Source organism: Aquarana catesbeiana, linkage group LG13 (genome assembly GCF_042186555.1).
Source record: "Aquarana catesbeiana isolate 2022-GZ linkage group LG13, ASM4218655v1, whole genome shotgun sequence".
In the NCBI taxonomy this organism is placed as follows: Eukaryota; Metazoa; Chordata; class Amphibia; order Anura; family Ranidae; genus Aquarana; species Aquarana catesbeiana.
The window spans coordinates 192,416,332-192,440,380 of NC_133336.1; the positions used below are offsets into that span (position 1 = coordinate 192,416,332).

Genomic DNA, 24,049 nt, shown 5'->3' on the forward strand with positions numbered 1-24,049 from the left:
TTTATCATTTTCCTTCTACTTCGCAATTATGTGCCACTTTGTGTTGGTCTATCACATAAAATCCCAAAGAAAGACATTTACATTTTTTGGTTGTAACATGAAAAGAATGAAAAATTTCAAGGGATATGAATACTTTTTCAAGGCACTGTACAGTAGACTAAATTAAAACATCAAAATTAATGTGAATTTTACAGATGGATAGCCTGAAGCTCAAGCTCTATCTTCTCTCCTAGGACAACATGCCCCATTCTGCTCACCTTGTATATGAATGTAGACCTCTTTACTTCTCTTTCTTAATTTTAGATAGGGCATATGTACTTCACACGCATAATTCCCAGAGTCCTGTGCCTTGGACGGTTTGGCTGCATATTCATTGGATGGACTGAAATTCTTGACATTCCGCCCGTCTTTGTAGAATGCGTACTCCAGGGTGTTTGGCCAATGAAATTTCGTGTGACAGATCAGGTTCATGTCGTCTCCTTCTATTATGACATCTAGGTTTTTTTCGATTTTGTTTTGCTTTATTTTTGGATCAGTGAAAAACTCTAAAAGAAAGAACAATGGAAGTTAAGTACATTACTGGTTTCATATGTTCTAAAAAGAAGAAACTCGTCTGAATCGATGATATTACCATTGCGTATTAGTATTCGTGATACTTTATTTTTAACCACTTACTGTCCAGGGCAATTTTTTTTCATTCTACATAAACATATTAAAATCACCCTTTTTTTGCTAGACTTTACTTTTTTTATTTACATTAACCCCCCAAGCATTATATATTCTCTAAAAAGCAAAGATCCTGCAGAATAAAATGCAGTTGTAAAAGTTGCACAATATTTGCGTGGCTATTTATCACACCTATATTTTCACACTTTTTGCACGCATCCCTGAAATGGTGAAAAATGGCAGTACCTGGTGCAATCTCCATACATACGTTTACATGCAAGTGCAGGTCCTACGTGTGCGGTTGCATTCACGTGCGTGCATGGGGTAAGGGGTGTGGATGCTTGAATTTTTTTTTTATATTTTATTTAATTTATAAACATTTCATTTTTTTAATGTAACATAGAAATAAAGACACCCAAACCTCTGATACGTCTATTATTAAAAAATGTTAAATCCCGAAAAAATGTCCCTCGTTGTAAATCCATCATCGTTCACTATGCCTGCCACTCAGTGAAAATAAAATCCTGACGGATTCAGCCTACATGAACAATCCTGATGGTACTGCTCACCAGATGACAGCTCCCCAAGCTGTCATCATCTACAGTCAGGTCCATAAATATTGGGACACAATTCTAATCTTTTTGTCTCTATACACCACCACAATTGATTTAAAATGAAACAAGCAAGATGTGCTTTAACTGCAGACTTTCAGCTTTAATTTGAGGGTATTTACATCCAAATCAGGTGAACGGTGTAGGAATTACAAAAGTTTGTATATGTGCCTCCCACTTTTCAAGGGACCTAAAGTAATGGGACAATTGGCTGCTCAGCTGTTCCATGGCCAGGTGTGTGTTATTCCCTCATTATTCCATTTATAAGGAGCAGATTAAAGGTCCAGAGTTCATTTCAAGTTTGCTATTTGCATTTGGAATCTGTTGCTGTCAACTCTCAATATGAGATCCAAAGAGCTGTCACTATCAGTGAAGCAAGCCATCATTAGGCTGAAAAAACAAAACAAACCCATCAGAGAGATAGCAAAAACATTAGGTGTGGCCAAATCATCAGTTTGGAACATCCTTAAAAAGATAGAATGCACCGGTGAGCTCAGCAACACCAAAAGACCCGGAATATCACGGAAAACAACTGTGGTGGATGACCGAAGAATTCTTTCCCTAGTGAAGAAAACACCCTTCACAACAGTTGGCCAGATCAAGAACACTCTCCAGGAGGTAGGTGTATGTGTGTCAAAGTCAACAATCAAGAGAAGACTTCACCAGAGTGAACACAGAGGGTTCACCACAACATGTAAACCATTGGTGAGCCTCAAAAACAGGAAGGCCAGATAAGAGTTTGCCAAACAACAACTAAAAAAGCCTTCACAGTTCTGGAACAACATCCTATGGACAGATGAGACCAAGATCAACTTGTACCAGAGTGATGGGAAGAGAGGAGTATGGAGAAGGAAAGGAACTGCTCATATTCAGCAAAATGATTCAGAACTCATTGGACGGCGCTTCACAGTGCAGATGGACAATGACCCGAAGAATACTGCGAAAGCAACCAAAGAGTTTTTTAAGGGAAAGAAGTGGAATGTTATGCAATGGCCAAGTCAACACCTGACCTGAATCCGATTGAGCATGCATTTCACTTGCTGAAGACAAAACTGAAGAGAAAATGCCCCAAGAACAAGCAGGAACTGAAGACAGTTGCAGTAGAGGCCTGGCAGAGCATCACCAGGGGTGAAACCCAGCGTCTGGTGATGTCTATGCGTTCCAGACTTCAGGCTGTAATTGACTGCAAAGGATTTGCAACCAAGTATTAAAAAGTGAAAGTTTGATGGATGACTGTTAATCTGTCCCATTACTTTTGGCCCCTTAAAAAGTGGGAGGCACATATACAAACTGTTGTAATTCCTACACCATTCACCTGATTTGGATGTAAATACCCTCAAATTAAAGCTGAAAGTCTGCAGTTAAATCACATCTTGTTAGTTTCATTTCAAATCCATTGTGGTGGTGTATAGAGCCAAAAAAATTAGAATTGTGTGGATGTCCCAATATTTATGGACCTGACTGTATATAGCCACAAGTTTATCTGTTGCCTTCTGCTGATATCCACCAATTTCTTCCTAGTGAGGGAGGTGTAGAATCACACCACCATAGGACAACTGGGCTCTTTCCCACCAACTTCCTCCTGGCTCTCTGGAGTGAGCAGCCCCGACTTGATCCCCAGAATCAAACCCAGTGGCGGCCCGCCCATAGGGGACGCAGGGGTGCCGCCCCCTCACCCCCTCCTAAGCTACTCATCATAAAAAAAAATACTGGCCCTTTAAGTGTGTGGTGGGATGCCAGACACACAGGTTTATGGGAAGCATGATGTGCTGCATTTACTGAATTTCTTTTTTTTAAATGGCCCTTTAAGTGTGTGCAGGACGCCGGACACACAGCTGCTATGGGAATCATGATGTGTTCGCAATCATGTGATTGCAAACAAGAAGCTCTATTGGCTTCCTTTAGAAAGTCCTCTAGGGGCAAAGAGCTCTGCGCCCTAAACTCCTGAACACTCCCTCTATAGTATTGTTCCCTGCTGTGGAGTGTGATTGGCAGTTCCTGTGCCTTCCGTTTTCTCTGACTCATCCTGGCCGGTCCGAAGGTGGATGACAGGCGACTTGCTGTGAGAGCTGTGAGTACGAGGGGGATGGGGGAGAAGGGACATCTGATGTAAAGGGGGATGGGGGAGAAGGGACATCTGATGTAAAAGAGGACTCTGATTGGGGACATCTGATGTAAAAGAGGACTCTGATTGGGGACATCTGATGTAAAGGAGGACTCTGATTGGGGACATCTGATGTAAAGGAGGACTCTGATTGGGACAGCTGATGTATAGGGGGTCTCTGATGGGGACACCTGATGTAAAGAGGGACTCTGATGAGGACACCTGATTTATAGGGGAATGCTGATGGGGACACCTGATTTATAGGGGAATGCTGATGGGGACACCTGTTGTAAAGGGATACTCTGATTTGGACAACTGCTGTAAAGGGGACTCTGATTGGAACATCTGATGTAAAAGGGGGCTCTGATGAGGACACTTTATGTTGAGTGGTTTTATTTTATTTTACTTGAAATCTGGATGTGATTGACGGGCACAGTGAGGCTGTAATTGATTGGCACAGTTATATCTAGAAACAATGATACATAATCACCTGATAAATGGCTATTTACAGTCCTGCATTACTAACAGTTACATTTTTCAGTTTGTTTGCGCCCCCCCAAAAAAATTTTGAGCACCAGCCGCCACTGCTCAAACCTGTGAATAGGCCTCCCAGCTAAGCCTAGGTTGGACCTTGGTGTCTTCCTTTAGGCTCAGCCCCAGCGGTAGAACCCCCTGCATAGTGGTCTCCTCCTGCAGGACTAGACTCAGAAACTCTGCACCCTGCTGCTCAGGCCTCAGGTCATTTATGGGCCCTCCAACCAGCTACTGGGCAAACTTCCTCAGGGATTGGCTAGAGTTCCATAAATATTCAGGCTGCATGCTCTGTCCTTCCTCCCATGTTGATTCTAGAATTCTCTAGAAAATGGGAAAGTAACAGAGAAGGAACCTGTGAAACACTGAACAGCCCTCAATAATTAACCCCTACTCCTCTGGTTATAGGAGAGCCAAACTGAATTTATCTAGCAACTTACTGTACTCTACATGAGGAGGGTGCCACACTTGTGTAAAATCCTCTGCTTGCCATCAACGTATGCCATATGTCAGTGACAGGAAAAGTGTTAATGGAATGAGATGCCCAATAAGTGTGATGGTCGCGTGTCCATAAACTTTTGCCCAAGGCTACTCCTAAAGTCCACTTCTTTCTGTGGACTGTTACTGATTTTTTGATAGTTTACCTTATTTATCAAACCTTGGCTTATACTTACCATTAACGTTAAAAACAAGTTCTTGGCTTCTCTTTCTCGCTTCACCAAGAGCCACTTCACAGGAATAATTCCCAGAATCCTCTAACTCAATGGACTGAATTTCATAAGAACGAGAGGAATTGAATCTTTGAATTTCCCGTCCATTTTTGTAGAAGGCAAACTGCAGTTCTGACTCCTCTCTTAACAGACTGAGATTCGTGTCACATGTTAGAGTCACTTCCTCTCCTTCTAACACGGAGTCTGGAGACGCCGACAAATTTGGAGAGGTGAACAACTCTAGGAAAAAAAAAAAAAATCAATAACGAGTGTGATATATTACCAAGTGAATGAACAAATGAACCCCAATACGTTGTACTGTCCCCTATCGGAAATGGGTTCACTTTTATTTCATGTACAGTTCTGTAAAGGATTAAATATCACACAATGGGCCATCATTATTTTACTAATGTGTATAAAAAAGTTTAGATCTTTTGGCTTGGCTAGTATTAACCAGTTCCGGACCGCCGCACGCCGATGCACGTCCAAACTTTGACGGTGGATATCATTGTTATGGCAGCAGCTAGCTGCCATAACCCCGATATCCCCATTTTCGGCTTTCTGATAAAAGTGGTCCCAGCGGCGGATTCGCCGCGAGATTACTTTTATCGGTGGCGGGCGAGGGGCCCCCCCCTCCCGCCCCGATCTGGTGCCCTCCGCCGCTTACCGGAGCCGTTGGTAGCGGCGGAGGCGATCGCGTCCTTCTCTCTTCTGTGCCTGGAGACGAGTGAGGCTAAGATGGCGCCCACTCGCCTCCATGACCCTGCTGGGTGTAAGCGACGTCGAAACGTCACTTCCGCCCACGCCTCTTAAAGGCATATTTTTTTCAATGTCATTTTTTTAATGACTTTTTTTTTTATTGCATTTGAGTAAATATGAGATCTGAGGTCTTTTTTTCCCCAGATCTCATATTTAAGAGGTCCTGTCATGCTTTTTTCTATTACAAGGGATGTTTACATTCCTTGTAATAGGAATAAAAGTGACACACTTTATTTTTTTTTTTTTTTAAACAGTGTAAAAATAAATAAAATAATGTAAGATAAATAATAAGAATAATTTTTCTTTTTTTTTAAAACCCCCCGTCCCGATGAACTCGCGCGCAGAAGCGAACGCATACGCGAGTAGCGCCCGCATATGAAAACGGTGGTCAAACGACACATGTGAGGTATCGCCGCGACCGGTAGAGCGAGAGAAATAATTCTAGCCCTAGACCTCCTCTGTAACACAAAACATGCAACTTGTAGAATTTTTTTAAATGTCGCCTATGGAGATTTTTGTTGGTAAAAGTTTGACGCCATTCCACGAGCGGGCGCAATTTTGAAGGGTGACATGTTTGTTATCAATTTACTTGGCGTAACATTATATTTCACAATATAAAAAAAAAATTGGGCTAACTTTACTGTTGTCTTATTTTTTTATTCAAAAAAGTGCATTTTTTCCACAAAAAAGTGCGTTTATAAGACCACTGCGCAAATACGGTGCAAAAAAAAGTATTGCAACGACCGCCATTTTATTCTCTAGGGTGTTAGAAAAAAAAAACATATATAATGTTTGGGGGTTCTAAGTAATTTTCTAGCAAATAAACCTGTAAACATGTAAACACCTAAAATCCAAAATGAGGCTGGTCCTTAAGTGGTTAAGAAGGAACCTATTCTGGTTCTTTGTGTTTAACTAAAGCCAATTCCATACCCCACCCAATCAGTGTTTTTTTTTTTTTTTTTTTTAATGCTTCCAAAACCACCCCAAAAAACTGTCATGTTTTCTTTTAACACTTGTAGGGGTCTACTGCCCTTAACTGTTAGCTGCCATTATCACAATGTTATGTATAATTATGTACATCATTTCTTGCCTTTGCTGGCTGGGTTGTGGGATCCTGAATGAGGAAGTAGGGAGAGACAGAGAAGGTCTCAGCCACATTATGTCCTGTCCTTGCTGCTAATCCCCAAGCCAGAAGGGGATGCAAGTATTCCTATGATCTATTAGTTTACATGCAGTGACTGAGTGTATATCTAAATCCTTGTGATGCGGTCTCTCTGTCCTGTCCTTTTTTATTATTTCACATACACCGTGTCAGATAGCTAGGTCTGTGCTATTGTATGTGTAGTGGTCATCTTCCTGTATATTGGTAGGTGAACCTGCTTGTTGTAATATAGTTTATATGCAGCTCCTGCTATTCTAGTCATCCCTGTCACTTCTGGTTTTGGGATTATATAGCTAGTTTTAGCTTTGGGCTCGAAACTCAGGAGAGGCTACTCCGGTTCCAGTGCAACACCACAGGTCCTGCTGATGAGAAGCTCCATCCCAAGCTGGTTGGACAACGGTTGGTGAATCTCTTCTGGGACCTCTGATCTTGTCTTTAGGCCTCCGATACATCATCCTCAGGGATCCCTGCCACTGGGCTTTGCTGCTACATTCATCTGGAGGTATCTCTATTAATAACTATATATACCCCAGTATACAGTATGTGCACAATTCCACCAGGACTCCTATCGGCCATTTTACTTATAATGCCTGTTTTTACAATGGATGTATGTACTGTTAATAATGTCTTTTATATATATATATATATATATATATATATATATATATATATATATATATATATATATATATATATATATATATATATATATATATATATAATATATATATATATATATATATATATATATATATATCTCTTGTATTATTTCTATACAGGTGTGCTAACTGGGTGCAGGCATCTCACAAATAGAGACCCTGAGTGATACACTATATTAACAAAAGTATTGGGATGCCTGACTTTACACGCACATGAACTTTAATGGCATCCCAGTCTTAGTCTGTAGGGTCCAATATTGAGTTGGTCCACCCCTTGCAACTATAACAGCTTCAATTCTTCTGGGAAGGCTGTCCACAAGGTTTAGGAGTGTGTCTATGGGAATGTTTGACCATTCAGGGGTCAGGCATCGATGTTGGACGAGAAGGCCTGGCTCGCAGTCTCCACTCTAATTCATCCCAAAGGGGTTCTACCGGGTTGAGGTCAGGACTCTGTGCAGGCCAGTCAAGTTCCTCCACCCCAAACTCACTCATCTATGTCCTTATGGACCTTGCTATGTGCACTGATCCAAATCATTTGGTGGAGGGGGGATTATGGTGCAGGGTTGTTTTTCAGGGGTTTGGGCTTTGCCCCTTAGTTCCCGTGAAGGGGAACACTTAAGGCATCAGCATACCAAGACATTTTGGACAATTTCATGCTCCCAACTCCGTGGGAACAGTTTGGGGATGGCTCCTTCCTGTTCCAACATGACTGGGCACCAGTGCACAAAGCAAGGTCCATAAAGACATGGATGAGAGAGTTTGGGGTGGAGGAACTTGACTGGACTGCACAGAGTCCTGACCTCAATTGGATAAAACACCTTTGGGATGAATTAGAGTGGACACTGCGAGCCAGGCCTTCTCGTCCACATCAGTGCCTGACCTCACAAATGTGCTTCTGGAAGAATTGTCAAACATTTCCATAGACACACTCCTAAACCTTGTGGACAGCCTTCCCAGAAGAGTTCAAGATATTATAGCTGCAAAGGGTGGGCCAACTCAATATTAGACTGGGATGCCTTTGAAGTTCATGGGCGTGTAAAGGCAGGCATCCCAATACTTTTGGAAATATAGTTATATGCTTATGATTAACCTCTTCAGCTCCTGAAGATTTTACCCCCTACCTGATCAAAACACGTTTTACAATTTGGTACTGTGTCGATTTAATTGACAATTGCGCGGTCATTCAATGCTGTACCTAAACAAAATTTGCATCCTTTTTTTCCCACAAATAGAGATTTCTTTTGGTGGTATTTGATCACCTCTGCGTTTTTTATTTTTTGCGATATAAACAAAAAAGTGCAACAATTTTGAAAAAAAAAAAAAAAAACAATATTTTTTACTTTTTGCTATAATAAATATCCATAAAATTTTTTTCTTAAAAACAAATTTCTTCATCAGTTTAGGCCAATATATATCCTTCTACATATTTTTGGTAAAAAAAATCGCAATAAGCGTATATTGATTGGTTTGCGCAAAAGTTATAGCGTCTACAAACTATGGGAAAGACTTATGGCATTTTTATGGCATTTTTAGTATCTTTTTTACTAGTAATGGCGGTGATCTGCGCTGTTTAGCAGTACTGCGACATTGCGACGGACAGATCTGAGACTTTTGACACTTTTTTGGGACCATTGACATTTATACAGCGATCAGAGCTATAAATATGCATTAATTACTGTGTAAATGTCACTGGCAGGGAAGGAGTTAACAAAAGGGGGCGATCAAGGGGTTAATTGTATGTTCCCTAGGACTGAGTAGCAAAGGAGACATTTCGCTGTTCCTACATAGTAGGAACAAAGACATGTCTCCTCTCCTCTGACACCACAGGGATTTGTTTGGTTACACACACAAATCCCCACACTGGCGCTCGTGCATCGGGTCCCCCGCCGTGCACACGCACGGGGCATATGGTGGCTGGAAACGGGTAGGACGCACCCGTACGGGATTTCGCGCAGGAGAGCCATTGTGCCGCAGTATATCTGCATGATACAGTCGGAAAGTGGTTAATGTTATATGCTGGTTGCAGTAGTTCTTCTGCTTCCAATTATTTTTATTAGATTACTGATTAATTTTTCAGTAACGGAATCCCCTCTGTTCACAGAGGCCCTGTCCTTTGTAGAGACACTGCCAACTTTATAATCAAACCCACCCTTCTGCCCCGTACACACGATCAGACTTTCCGACAACAAAACCGTGGATTTTTGTTCGAAGGTGGTTGGCTCCAACTTGTCTTGCATACACACGGTCACACAAATGTTGGCCAACAATTACGAACGTGAGAACGTGGTGACGTACAAGACGTACGACGAGCCGAGAAAAAGGAAGTTCAATAGCCAGTGCGGCTCCTTCTGCTTGATTCCGAGCATGCGTGAACTTTTGTGTGTCGGACTTGTGTACACAAGATCGGAAAGTCCGACAACAAAGTTTTGTTGGTGGAAAATTTGAGAACCTGCTAGCCAACATTTGTTGGTGGAAAGTCCGACAACAAATGTTCGATGGAGCATACACACGGGCGGACTTTCAGCCAACAAGATCACATCCAACATTTCGTGTGTACCGGGCATTACACTTAGTGAACGTTCTGATTCTCTTATTTACCTACAGGTTTAGCACCATATTTGGGGAAGGCCATTTCTCAGAACCCCCCCGACCACCACCACCAAATGAGGGCTACACGCTCTAATGCCCCGTACACACGGTCGGATTTTCCGACGGAAAATGTGTGATAGGACCTTGTTGTCAGAAATTCTGACCGTGTGTGGGCTCCATCACACATTTTCCATCGGATTTTCCGACACACAAAGTTTGAGAGCAGGATATAAAATTTTCCGACAACAAAATCCGTTGTCGGAAATTCCGATCGTGTGTATACAAATCCAACGGACAAAGTGCCACGCATGCTCAGAATAAATAAAGAGAAGAAAGCTATTGGCCACTGCCCCGTTTATCCCCTTCCCGCCGACCATACGCACATATGCGTACTCGGCTTTCCGGGGTTATACCGGGATGATGCCCGCAGCTGCAGGCATCATCCCGGTACCGTTGTTTTCAGCGGGCGATCGGCTACCCGAGTATAACAACCGATGTGGCTAAAAGCCGCTCGGCTGTTATACCGGAGGAGCGGGAGGGGACATCCCCCCCCTCCCGCCGCCTCCCGCCGCTGTTACCGGGCCTCCCGTGCGATCGGGAGGCCCGGTGTCCAATCGGGAATCTTCGGCGGCTGGGGGCGGGCTGGAACGAAGCTGTGAGTGGCTTCGTTCCAGCCTTCTAATTGTAAACGCGGAAGCGACGTCATGACGTCACTTCCCGTTTACTCGGCTGCCAATGGCGCCGAATTTAAAAAAGTACACAGTATTCAGAATCGCCGTTTTCGGCGATCTGAATACTTTGAAGTGTAAAGGAGGGATGGGGGGTCTTTTAGACCCCCCATCCCTCCATAAAGAGTACCTGTCACCACCTATTACTGTCACAAGGGATGTTTACATTGCTTGTGACAGCAATAAAAGTAAAAAAAAAAAAAAAAATTTTTAAACACAATTTATAAAAGTACAAAAATAAATAAAATAAATAAAAAAAAAAAAAAAAAATTTTTAAAGTGCCCCTGTCCCCGCGAGCTCGCGCAGCGAAGAAAACGCATATGGAAGTCGCGCCCGCATATGTAAACGGTGTTCAAACCACACATGTGAGGTATCGCCGCGATCGTCAGAGTGAGAGCAATAATTCTAGCCCTAGACCTCCTCTGTAGCTCAAACCTGATAACCGTAAAAAATTTTTAAAGCGTCGCCTGTGGAAATATATAGGTACCGTAGTTCGTCGCCATTCCACGAGTGCGTGCAATTATAAAGGGTGACATGTTTGGTATCTATTTACTCGGCGTAACATCATCTTTCACATTATACAAAAAAATTGGGGTAACTTTACTGTTTGGATTTTTTAAAATTCATGAAAGTGTCACTTTTCCAAAAATTTGCGTTTAAAACACCGCTGCACAAATACCGTGTGATAAAAAATATTGCAACAATCGCCATTTTATTCTCTAGATTCTCTTCTAAAAAAATATATATAATGTTTGGGGGTTCTAAGTAATTTTCTAGCAAAAAATACGGATTTTAACTTGTAAACACCAAATTTCAAAAATAGGCTTAGTCATGAAAGGGTTATAGTCCTGACGTACGTGTTTTACGTCACCGCGTTCAGAACGATCGGATTTTCCGACAACTTTGTGCGACCGTGTGTATGCAAGACAAGTTTGAGCCAACATCCGTCGGAAAAAATCCTAGGATTTTGTTGTCGGAATGTCCGAACAAAGTCCGACCGTGTGTACGGGGCTTAATTGTAGGTAAATATTTTCTTCATTTTAGTTTGTAAAATATATAATTGAAAGCATTGTGTTTTAGATATTCTTTACCAAAACTGGAATGGATCAAAGTTTTCATAGGACTTACCTTTTACAGATAAAAACATTTCTGCAGAGTGCTGATAATACATTAAATCGTGAAAAATGCTTTTAGTGCATTTATATCTTCCAGACCTTTCCAGGCTTACATTTGCGATATGTAACAAATGATCAGACCCCCAGTCTCGTATTACAGCATTATCCTTATAAAATATAGTTTGTCTTGCAGAATATCCGGGATAATGGTGACATCTCAGAGTTACATTGGCATCTTCATAAACATAGGGAGAAGCCTGTAGGATTATCCAGTCTGAAACAAAGCAATACGTATGATGTGTATGAGAGTAAGGTTTCCTGAAGAGTATTCTATACCCTTCCATACTGGCTGAAGGAAAGTGGAGTTTAGCTGAGATACTTTTAAGGGTATTTTACTCGTCCATACTGCCCCCACTCATAATATCACACCCTGTTCAACCAGGCTAGACCTCTGGTTGGGTTACTCCTCCTTCAATAGGTTGTGTCGTATGCTAGACTGAGAATGAAGAAGCCATATACCAAAGGCCCTCTCCAGCGCTATAAGATTTTAAAGTTTTAGCAGTTAATACAGTGGGTATGGGGAGGGAGGACTCCATATTAATGCCTATGGTTTTGGAATTGGATGTGTAACCAGCTCATATAGGTGTTTTGGTCAGGAATCCGAAGACTTTTGTCCAGGAATGGCAACAGTTACTGCAAAGGACACCCGGGACACTCAGTAGAAAAGCCAAGGCATTTTGCATGAGCAATATTTTTGCATACCCCTGTTTCCACATCCTTGGCTCAGCATCTCAATGTCCTTTGGAATACATCTTTTCCCACATTCTTGGTTCAGTATCTCAGTGTCCTTTGGAATACATCTTTTCCCACATTCTTGGTTCAGTATCTCAGTGTCCTTTGAGATACTGAGCCAAGGATGTGAGAACAGGAGTATTTCAATGTCCTTTGGAATATACCTGTTCACACATACTTGGCTCAATATCTGGATGTCCTTTGGAATACACCTGTTCCCACATCCTTGACTCAGTATCCCAATGTCGTTTGGAATACCCCTGTTCCCACACATTGGTTCAGTATCTCTATGTCTTATGGAATACCCCTGTTTGCACATCCCTGGCTCAGCATTTCAATGTCATTTAGAATACCCCTGTTCCCACATCCTTCGGTCAGTATCCCAATGTTGTTTGGAATACCCCTGTTCCAACATCCTTGGTTCAGTATCTCAATGTCCTATGGAATACCCCTGTTTGCACATCCTTGGCTCAGCATTTCAATGTCCTTTAGAATACCCCTGTTCCCACATCCTTTGGTCAGCATCCCAATGTCCTTTGGAATACCCCTGTTCCCACATCCTTGACTGAGTACCTCAATGTCCTTTAAAATACCCCTGTTGCCACATCTTTGGCTCAGTATCTCAATGTCCTTTGGAATACCCCTGTTCCCACATCCATGGCTCAGTACTTCAATGTCCTTTGGAATACCCCTGTTACCATATCCTTGGCTTAGTACCTCAATGTCCTTTGAAATACACCTGTTCCCACATCCCTGGCTCAGTATCTCAATGTCCTTTGGAATACACCTGTTCCTACCGTCTTGGATGATCGTGGAATAAACTGAGAAAGCATCCAACCTCTGAGCATGTGCTTTATCCCTGTGCACAGTATAGGCTTATACTGTATATATTTTATGATATGCAATAGGCAGCCTCTGACCTTAAGATTTGGAATGCCCCTGTTCCCACATTCTTGGCTCAGCATCTTAATGTCCTTTGGAATGCACCTGCATCCCTGAAGAGTATTACTCTCCTCGTTCAATATTACACAGCCTGGTGAAGTATCACTCGCCCCATTCCTGACTTAGTAGCACAATACCCAACGCTGTATCCTGGCCTAGGCCAACAAGGCCCAGGCCTAGGGCAGTACTCTGCAGGGGGGCAGCACAGAAAGAGTCCCCGCCGGCTTGCACAGTTTATTTTTTTACCATCCCTGTCCCAATGCAGAGATTTCCCTTCACTTCCTGCCCCATAGCCAAACAGGAAGTGAGAGGAAATCTATGCAAATTAAGGGAATCCATTGCCCCCCCCCCCCGGCCCTCAGAACTAGTGTCCCCACTCGAAAATTTCAGGGCAGGTCTTAAACAGCAAGGGGTGTGGCCTTAACAGGAAGGGGTGGGTCATATTTAAATTAGGGGGTGCACGAGTTTAGTCAGGCCTAGGGCAGCACAAAACCTAAATACACCACTGACAATACCCCTGGGAATAACTTACCCCCTGTCCCTGGCAGCACAATGACCCTGTAGTATTGTGTTCAATGCCCCCTGTGGCTAAACAGTGTACCTTGTATCACACAGAGAAAAGAGCCTCCTAAAAATATGGCAGCAAAGAATGAATGTATAAGTGGGAAAATATATTTCAGCAACTGATTTGTCGATCCAATGTGTTTCTATACAAGAGATACTCATGAATTTACATTGGCAACAAGGCTATGAAAAAGGTATTTTTCTGGACTGAAACACCTTAGCGTGGGTCGTGCTATGGAACATTTTACTTCCTTGATTTTTCTTTTTTGTCTTCACCTTGTTGCCGACGTTTGTTTATGAGTATCAACTGGGAAGCAGATGAAGACTGCTAGTAGGGCACAGTGAAGCACCATACTATAGCCTGAGAGAGATATACTGTAACCAGGTTGCAGAAAAACCTGGATACATCTTACCTGTGTGGAACTTTATCTGTACAAGAGGTCTGCCACAAAGGAAAAGGTATTCATCCTGACCATCTCCTCCCATACAGTATATCACATAAGTGAGTACACCCCTCACATTTTTTGGAAATATTTTATTCTATCTTTTCATGTGGCCAACACTGAAGAAATTACACTTTACTACAATGTAAAGTAGTGAGTGTACAGCTCGTATAACAGTGTAAATTTGCTGTCCCCTCAAAATAACTCAACACACAGCCATTAATGTCTAAACCACTGGCAACAAAAGTGAGTACACCCCTATGTGAAATTGTCCAAATTGGGCCCAATTAGCCATTTTCCCTCCCCGGTGTCATGTGACTCGTTAGTGTTACAAGGTCTCAGGTGTGAATGGGGAGCAGGTGTGTTAAATTTGGTGTTATCGCTCTCACTCTCTCATACTGGTCACTGGAAGTTCAACATGGCACCTCATGGCAAAGAACTCTCTAAGGCAGTGGTCATCAACCCTGTCCTCAGGGCCCACTAACAGGCCAGGTTTTATGTATTAGATGCAGACTAGAATACTGCAATCACTGAGTAGCAAATGATATCACCTGTGATGTATTTCAGTTATCTTGCAAACCTGGCCTGTTAGTGGGCCCTGAGGACATGGTTGATGACCACTGCTCTAAGGGATCTGAAAAAAAGAATTGTTGCTCTACATAAAGATTGCCAAGACCCTGAAACTGAGCTGCAGCACAGTGACCAAGATCAAACAGCAGTTTAACAGGACAGGTTCCACTCAGAACAGGCCTCGCCATGGTCAATTAAAGTAGTTGAGTGCACATGCTCAGCGTCATATCCAGAGGTTGTCTTTGGGAAATAGACGTATGAGTCCTGCCAGCATTGCTGCAGAGGTTGAAGGGGTGGGGGGTCAGCCTGTCAGTGCTCAGACCATACGCCGCACACTGTATCAAATTAGTGTGCATGGCTGTCGCCCCAGAGGGAAGCCTCTTCTGAAGATGATGCATAAGAAAGCCCACAAACAGTTTGCTGAAGACAAGCAGTCTAAGGACATGGATTACTGGAACCATGTCCTGTGGTCTGATGAGACCAAGATAAACTTTTTTGGTTCAGATGGTGTCAAGCCTGTGTGGCGGCAATCAGGTGAGGAGTACAAAGACAAGTGTGTCTTGCCTAGAGCCTACAGTCAAGCATGGTGGTGGGAGTGTCATGGTCTGGGGCTGCATGAGTGCTGCCAGCACTGGGGAGCTACAGTTCATTGAGGGAACCATGAATGGCAACATGTACTGTGATATACTGAAGCAGAGCATGATCCCTGCCCTTCAGAGACTGGGCCGCAGGGCAGTATTCCAACATGATAACGACCCGAAACACACCTCCAAGATGACCACTGCCTTGCTAAAGAAGCTGGGGGTAAAGGTTATGGACTGTCCAAGCATGTCTCCAGACCTAAACCCTATTGAGCCTCTGTGGGGCATCCTCAAACGGAAGGTGGAGGAGCGCAAGGTCTCTAACATCCACCAGCTACATGATGTCGTCATGGAGGAGTGGAAGAGGTGGCAACCTGTGGAGCTCTGGTGAACTCCATACCCAAGAGGGTTAAGGTAGTGCTGGAAAATAATGGAGGCCACACAAAATATTGACACTTTGGGCCCAATTTGGACATTTTCACTTAGGGGTGTACTCACTTTTGTTGCCAGCGGTTTAGACATTAATGGCTGTGTGTTGAGTTATTTTGAGGGGACAGCAAATTTACACTGTTATACAAGCTGTACACTCACTACTTTACATTGTAGCAAAGTGTCGTTTCTTCAGTGTTGTCACATGAAAAGATAGAACAAAATATTTACAAAAATGTGAGGGGTGTACTCAGAGATATTGTAAGTCAGACATCAACTTTGGGTGGACTTATCCTTAAAACGTTTAATATTCTCAGGCTCCTACAAGTAACCCTACAAAGTGAATAAATAGGATCCGTTACTCACCATGACTGACATCCAGTCTGACAGGGTCGCTTAGAATATTAAAGACTTCACACTGGTAGCTTCCACTGTCCCATGTTGCTGCTGATAGAATTACAAAGGTCTGACCTGTATGTTGTATCTCTGTACCATCCTTGTACCAGAGATACTTGTGAGTTTTAGCATCAAAATCCCAGTAATAGCTATGAATGTTTATAAAATTCTCATTAACATTGCAGGTTATTCTTATATTCTCTCCTGTGAAGATCTTGTCCCAGTATGGAGTGAAGGTGATCACAGGTCTTCTTGAAGACTCTGGAATGAAGCATACTGTAGATATACATTTTTAACATGATGTTCAAGTTAAAAAAAATATTATGGAATAGTTATAATGACCGCGCCAACCCTCTCTAAATAGTATTTTTTATTTTTATTTTTTTGCTATTGAATTTTTTAGTTCCATGAGTGTTGTCCCACCAGTGCAATAAATCTGCTTCAGACTAGGATAATGCTACAGTTTCACTTACCCTGTGACTGGACATTGAAGGGAAAAACAGCACAGTGATGAACTCTCTATGTCACTCTTTGGATCTTTGCATATTATTTCAGGCTCTTATACAGCATATTCATACCAGTCCCTGCAAGGAGCTTACAATCTAATGTCCCTAACTCAAACATACAATGGCCACTTCAGACAGGAGCCACTTAACCTACCAGCATATCTTTGGAGTGTGGGAGGAAGCTGGAGCACCCAGAGGAAACCCACACAGGCACAGGGAGAACATGCAAACTCCAGGCAGGTAGTGCCATGATTCTGATTTGAACCGATGAGCCCTAGTGCTGCCAGGAAGAATTGCTAACCACTTAGCCTCTGTGCTACCCAACCGGACTGGCTCCTTGTGCTGCTTCTCCCTCCCCCTCTCTGAGCATGGACTGCATGAGGGTGATACTGAGTCAAATTTGGGTACTTACATTAAATTAAATTGCCTCATTAACTTGTGGGTTTTTTTTTCTTTATATATATATATATATCTCCCTAGGGTTTTAAACAGTTTTTTAACCACTTCCAGCCCACGCCAATGCTGGCACTCCTCTACTACATGTTAAAATCTTATTTATTAGCTATAAAATTACTCAGAACTTCCAAACAAAATTTTTGGGGAAAAAATACACTTTTAATGCAAAAAAAAACAAAACAATAAATATCCCAATTTCTTGGTAACATATACAGTATCTCACAAAAGTGAGTACACCCCAGGGGCGGACTGATAACTCACGGGGCCCCGGGAAATAGGAGATTATGGGGCCCCCAGGCAATCAGAGATTATGGGGCCACACAGTATACACACACACAGTATACAATCACACAGTATACACAGACAGATGTAAAAAAAACACAGATTTATACATACTGTCCCTGGTTTTACTGAGGCTGGCAACCCTGGTGGGGCCCCCTAGCGGCCCAGGGCTCTCGGGCAGTGCCCGAGTGGCTCAATGGTCAGTCCGCCCCTGGTACACCCCTCACATTTTTGTAAATATTTTATCATATCTTTTCATGTGACAACACTGAAGAAATGACACTTGTCTACAATGTAAAGTAGTGAGTGTACAGCTTGTATAACAGTGTAAATTTGCTGTCCCCTCAAAATAACTCAACACACAGCCATTAATGTCTAAACCGCTGGCAACAAAAGTGAGTACACCCCTAAGTGAAAATGTCCAAATTGGGCCCAATTAGCCATTTTCACTCCCCCGGTGTCATGTGACTCATTAGTTTTTACAAGGTCTCAGGTGTGAATGGGGAGCAGGTGTGTTAAATTTTGGTGTTATCGCTCTCACTCTCTCATACTGGTCACTGGAAGTTCAACATGGCACCTCATGGCAAAGAACTCTCTGAAAAAAGAATTGTTGCTCTACATAAAGATGGCCTAGGCTATAAAAAAATTGCCAAGACCCTGAAACTGAGCTGCAGCACGGTGGCCAGCAGTTTAACAGGACAGGTTCCTCTCGGAACAGGCCTCGCCGTGGACAACCAAAGAAGTTGAGTGCACGTGCTCAGCGTCATATCCAGAGGTTGTCTTTGGGAAATAGACATATGAGTGCTGCCAGCATTGCTGCAGAGGTTGAAGGGGTGGGAGGTCAGCCTGTCAGTGCTCAGACCATACGCCTCAAATTGGTCTGCATGGAATGTAAGCATCCCTTGTGATAGGAATAGTGCATGACAGGTCCTCTTTACAGAGAGATCTAGGGTCTATAGCAGTGGTTCTCAAACTCAGTTCTCAAGTACTCCCAACAGGCCATGTTTGCAGGTTTTCCTTTATCTTGCACGGGTGCTTTAAATCAGAGTCAATGGCTTGGTATTTTGAACAGCTATTGTATCTAAGAGAAATTCCCAAAACATGGCCAGTTGGGGGTACTTGAGGACTGAGATTGAGAACCACTGCTCTATAAGAACCCACATCTCTCCTGTAGCCTGTGATAAAAACCAAAACATGACCTCAACCTTTCCAGCTAAAAACACGGCAGTGTTTACATCTGTCGAGGCCAGAAGTGATGTCATAAAGTTGCACCCTGCCTCCAAAGGTCATAGAGATGGCCGGGGACCATCTGGTCCTCGGTCAGCTCTATGGTAAAGGGCCCCCGCCGGCCGACTCATTCTCCGGCTCAAGCTGGTAGAAGCACTGGGGGGCGGCGGGAGGGCATCCCCTCCCAAGCACTGCCTGTAAAAACAATCAAGTGGCTGAACAGCTGCTATGATTGTTTTTACTTTGCAGGGTATTTCCGGGAGAAAAACAAGATATCTGAATGATGCCTGCAGCTGCATGAATTTTGAATTTATATTTTTTTAACAGCAAGTAAGAGAAAGTTATTTTGTTAAATTTTGTTTCCCTTTAGTAGTGAAATATAAACCCCATTTATATAATTATATAACATATTAAGGGATGGTTACATACCTGCTCTGTGCATAGCTGCCACTATAAAAAAGAAGAATGGTGAATCATTAATCAATTGACAACAATAACAACAACAAAAATATTACAATGGACAACACATACTGTAGATCTTTTGTACACTTGTACAGTGCCTTGAAAAGGTATTCATACCAAGACATGGCCGTCCACCTAAACTGACAGGCTAGGCAAGGAGAGTATTAATCAGAGAAGCAGCCAAGAGGTCCATGGTAACTCTGGAGGAGCTGCAGAGATCCACAGTTCAGGTGGGAGAATCTGTCCACAGGACAACTATTAGTCGTGCTCTCCACAAATCTGACCTTTATGAAAGAGTGGCAAGAAGAAAGACATTGTTGAAAGAAAGCCATAAGATGTCTCGTTTGCAGTTTGTGAGAAGCCATGTGGGGGACACAGCAAACATGTGGAAGAAGGTGCTCTGGTCAGATGAGACCAAAATTGAACTTTTTAGCCTAAAAGTAAAATGCTATGTGTGGTGGAAAACTAACACTGAACATCACCCTGAACACACCATCCCCACCGTGAAACATGGTGGTGGCAGCATTATGTTTTTGTTACAGTATTATATGTTGTAATATTGGGGATTGTTAGTTCAGTGGTAGAAGAAACCTAAAACCATGCCAGTCCAAACTGTGGTTTTAAGACTTAATGGCCCACTTTTATAAAACACAATGAAAGTATTAACAGGAACAGTTGCCCACACAGGGGATGTTCACCGTCACACACAGGTAACAAAAATACTAAGCCACCTGGCTCTCTCTTCGGTAGCACCGCTGCTTTGGCCTTGGCTTTTGGCTGGTCCTTCAGACCTTCTTAGACAGTACCTCTGTATTTCTGTGTCCCTCTCTCAGTTCCTGAATCTCTCAGACGTTTCAATTTTAGCACCTTGCTGCACGGGCCCATTCCCTGGCCTCCCAATAAGTGCTCTCATACCTCATTGTAAAAGCCAGATTCTCTCAGTCCCCTATATCCTCGGCTATTACAGTCTCCCAGACTCGTTTTGTTGTCTCGACTCTCTTAGTCCTATGGACAAGGAATCTCTCCTCCAGCATGAAGTACTGTCTCTTGAGTGAAGCACACGTGTCCCATAATGGGAGCCCTGAGCTGTGCCCAAGCCTACCATCATAACGAGTGTGCCCACCTACACATTGAGCCAGCTGGTCGTCTGCAAGACCTGGACACTGGATTGGAGATTTTTTCCCTTCCCAAAACTCTTTGAAATTTCCAAACTCCATAACCCAATCTGGTAATACCAAAACCTGGAGAAAGTTGAAAAACCACCTTTCTCCATCCAGAATCAATGTTCCGGAGCCCCGCACTCCGTGCAAACCTTGTGTTATATCTACTTCCATTCTCCCAGTGGCAGGGACTCGCACTGGGCAGAGTAGATTGTGACAACTTCTCTGCCTAACTTCCTAATCCAAATGGAGGTAGAGGTATGCAAATCCTTGAAGGGTAATTAAAAGGTCTTTCTTTGAGGCCAGTGACCTAAGTTTGGCAGCTCTCCACAGAGCGATGGATACCTGGGGACAGGGGTTGACCAGCCTGAAAAGTCTACGTGAAGTTGAGCCTCAAGCAACGCCAAGCAAATAGCTGTCCAATTATGTAAATTTTTTTAATTCCACAAATGACAACAGGATAACACAAGGCAAGTAAAGCGTTTTGGGGGCTAAACAATTCCCCTGTTGTCATTTGTGGAATTAATAAGATACATATTTCGAATCTCATTCGTTTGGTGCTCCTAACTGCTTTAATAACTGCTGAGATAAAATATCAGCCACGCCAGGAGGACAGGGGCGACCAGCTTGAGAAGTCTATGTGAAGCTGAGCCACAAGGAATGCCAAACTAACAACAGTCCAAATATGTATTTTATTTGTTCCACAAAAAACATCAGGATAACACAAGGCAGGTAAGACATATTGGGGGCTAAACAATTCCCCTGTTGTCATTTGTGGAACTAATAAAATACATATTTGGATTTTCATTCGTTTAGTGTTCCTTCTAACTGCTTAACCACTTGACCCTCGCAGGATTTACCCCCCTTCATGACCAGGCCATTTTTTTGTGATACGGCACTGCGTTAATTTAACTGACAATTGCGCAGTTCTGCGACTCTGTGCCCAAATAAAATTGATGTCATTTTTTTCCCACAAATAGAGCTTTCTTTTGGTGGTATTTGATCACCACTGTCTTTTTCATTTTTTGCACTATAAACTAATTTTGACCGACAATTTTGAAAAAAAATAAATACATTTTTTTTTACTTTCCACTAAAAAACATGTCCAATAAAAAAAAAAATCATATTTCTTTATAAATTTAGGTCAATATGTATTCTGCTACATTTAAAAAAAAAAAATCCCAATAAGCGTATATTGATTGGTTTGCACAAAAGTTATAGCGTCTACAAACTGTGGGATATACAGTGCCTTGCAAAAGCATTCACCCCCCTTGGCATTTTTCGTGTTTTTTATTGAATCACAACCTTGAAAATTAACATGGATTGTTTGAGGATTTGCATCATTTAATTTACAGAACATGCCCACAACTTTGAAGATTTTTTTTTTTTTTTTTTTTCAAATAACATTTTATTTTGAATTTGTATTACAAGATTACATAAAATGCAATGAGTAATAAAATTTAAGAAAGGATGAGGAAAAGGAGAGGAAAAGGAGGGGGAAGGGGGGGTAGGTAATAGAGGCCATATATGAAATACTCTCTCTCATCCTTCTCTTATCACTGTTCAGAACCATATAAGTCATTTAAACATTTAATGTAAAGAAAAAGGGAGGGGGGAGAAGAGTAGAAAGGTAAAGAAGAAGGGGGGGGGGTGGTTGTTATAGTGACTTGATTACTTGTCAAGGTGGGTCCTCCCGGAGGTGCCACAGTTCCCATATTTTATTATGTGCTTCCAGCCTGTCCTGTATTCTGGCCGTCATCCGCTCCATCAACTCCACATCTTTAATCCTGGCGTATAGGGCTTCAGGAGTGGGGGGGGAAGTTTTTTTCCAATGTAGGGCGACAAGACATCTCGCCGCTGTAAGAATATGGCGCATTAATTTTTTATATGGCTTAGTGATTTTTAGTTGTAGGACCCCTAGAAGGAAGGACTTGGGAGTCATGGGGACCTGTATTTCCAAAAGACCGGTCAGCAATCGGTGTACCTCAGCCCAGTAGGGAGTGATCAGTGGACAGCTCCAATATATGTGGAGGAGTGTTCCCTTTTCTTTCTGACAGCGCCAACAGCGGTCGGAACTGGTGGGATATATGGCATGAAGGGTATCCGGAGTCATATACCAGTATAGGATTATTTTATAAGCGTTTTCTTTGTATAGCGTACAAAGGGAGCTTTTCGCCGCCTGGGTCCATATCGTCTGCCATTGTTCCATTGGAAGTTCCTCCTCGAGGGCCTTTTCCCATTTGATCATATAAGCATGTTTACCCTTGGTTTCTAATGGGTAGGCATTTATTATTTTGTAAATATCAGAGATTAGGCCCTTCTGGGCTGTACCTCCCATAATCAGGTTTTCGAAAGGCGTTGGAGGGGAGAACTGTAGGTCAGACGCTATGGACAGGGCATAATGGCGTATTTGCAGGTAGCTGTAGAAGGCTTGACGTGGGAGGCCATATTTGGTCTGGAGATCAGAGTATGGCAATAGCCTGCGGGTTCTTGGGTCTACTATGTGTCCATAGTGGAAAAGGTTCCGTGACGACCACGGGTGAGACATCTGGCGAGTGAGGCTGTCTGGGATTTTGGGGTTGCAGATAAAAGATGTTAAGACCGATTTTTCTGAGGACAACTCATGTTCATGTGATATTTTATTCCACAGTCGGCTAAGATGGGACACGGCTCCCAGTAGGCGCTCAGGGGGGACCCCTGCCCTCGCGTTCCATAGTAGGTTATTAGGGTGGGTTGGAGCTAGCCATATTTTTTCAATCTCCGTCCACCTATTATAGGACCGTTGAGTAAACCAGGAGGCTATAGCTCGCAATTGGGTAGCTTGGTAATATTTAATGAGATTGGGGAACGCGAGACCCCCGTCCGAGCGTGCCGCCATCATCACCGACCGAGGGACCCTATGTCTCTTGTAGTTCCAGGTAAATTTAAAAAGGTCAGATTGCAGTTTACTCAGGTGGTTGCGGGGGACAGGGATGGGTAGAGTCTGGAAAAGGTAGAGTAGTTTTGGGAGGATTGTCATCTTAATCGTTGCGATCCGACCTAGCAGGGAAATATGGTGTTTTTTCCAGGATGTTAGTAGGGCTCTGATGGAACGGTATATGGGGGGGAAGTTTTCCTGATATAAAGTGTTGAATTTTGTAGTGATATGTACCCCTAGGTATTTTAAGGAGGTGGTTTTCCAGTGATATGTGAAATTTGCTTTCAGATGTGTCGTTTCCGTGTCCGAGATGTTGATTGGGAGGGCCTCTGACTTAGAGGTGTTAATTTTATAGCCCGACAGGGCACCGTACCTGTCCAACTCTGCGTGTAAGTTTGGTAAGGAAATTCTAGGTTGGGTTAGGGTGAGGATCACGTCGTCCGCGAACAACGAGATCTTGTACTCCCGACCTCTAACGGGGATCCCCCTAATGTCCTGATTACCTCGGATAGATGCCGCTAGGGGTTCGACACAAAGTGCGAATAATAGGGGTGACAGTGGGCATCCTTGGCGTGTGCCATTTGTTATCGAGAAAGCTGGGGAAATGGCGAAGGGAGTTCTGACTTGTGCGGAGGGATTTGTATAAAGGTGTTTTATGGCTCTCAGGAACGGTCCTCGAAATCCCACG

General features: G+C 43.0%; 1 protein-coding gene across 1 annotated transcript; it reads right to left on the bottom strand.

The window, feature by feature from the left end:
- Positions 1–210: 210 nt before the first annotated feature.
- LOC141116638 (Fc receptor-like protein 5) lies at positions 211–23,322 on the bottom strand. Its single transcript, XM_073609030.1, has 5 exons — positions 22,605–23,322; positions 16,322–16,639; positions 11,648–11,908; positions 4,587–4,862; positions 211–545 (listed from the first exon to the last, which is right to left on the bottom strand). The coding sequence occupies exons 1-5, from the start codon at positions 23,320–23,322 to the stop codon at positions 211–213; spliced, it is 1,908 nt and encodes a 635-aa protein (XP_073465131.1).
- Positions 23,323–24,049: the final 727 nt, after the last annotated feature.

Coding starts and splice junctions, on each gene's coding strand:
- LOC141116638 (XM_073609030.1), bottom strand. CDS start 23,322: ATGGCGGCACGCTCGGACGGGGGTCTCGCGTTCCCCAATCTCATTAAA. Junction 16,640..22,604: donor GGCGGCGAAAAGCTCCCTTT/GTACGCTATACA, acceptor CATGTTAAAAAT/GTATATCTACAGTATGCTTC. Junction 546..4,586: donor ACTTGTTTTTAACGTTAATG/GTAAGTATAAGC, acceptor TCTTTCTTTTAG/AGTTTTTCACTGATCCAAAA.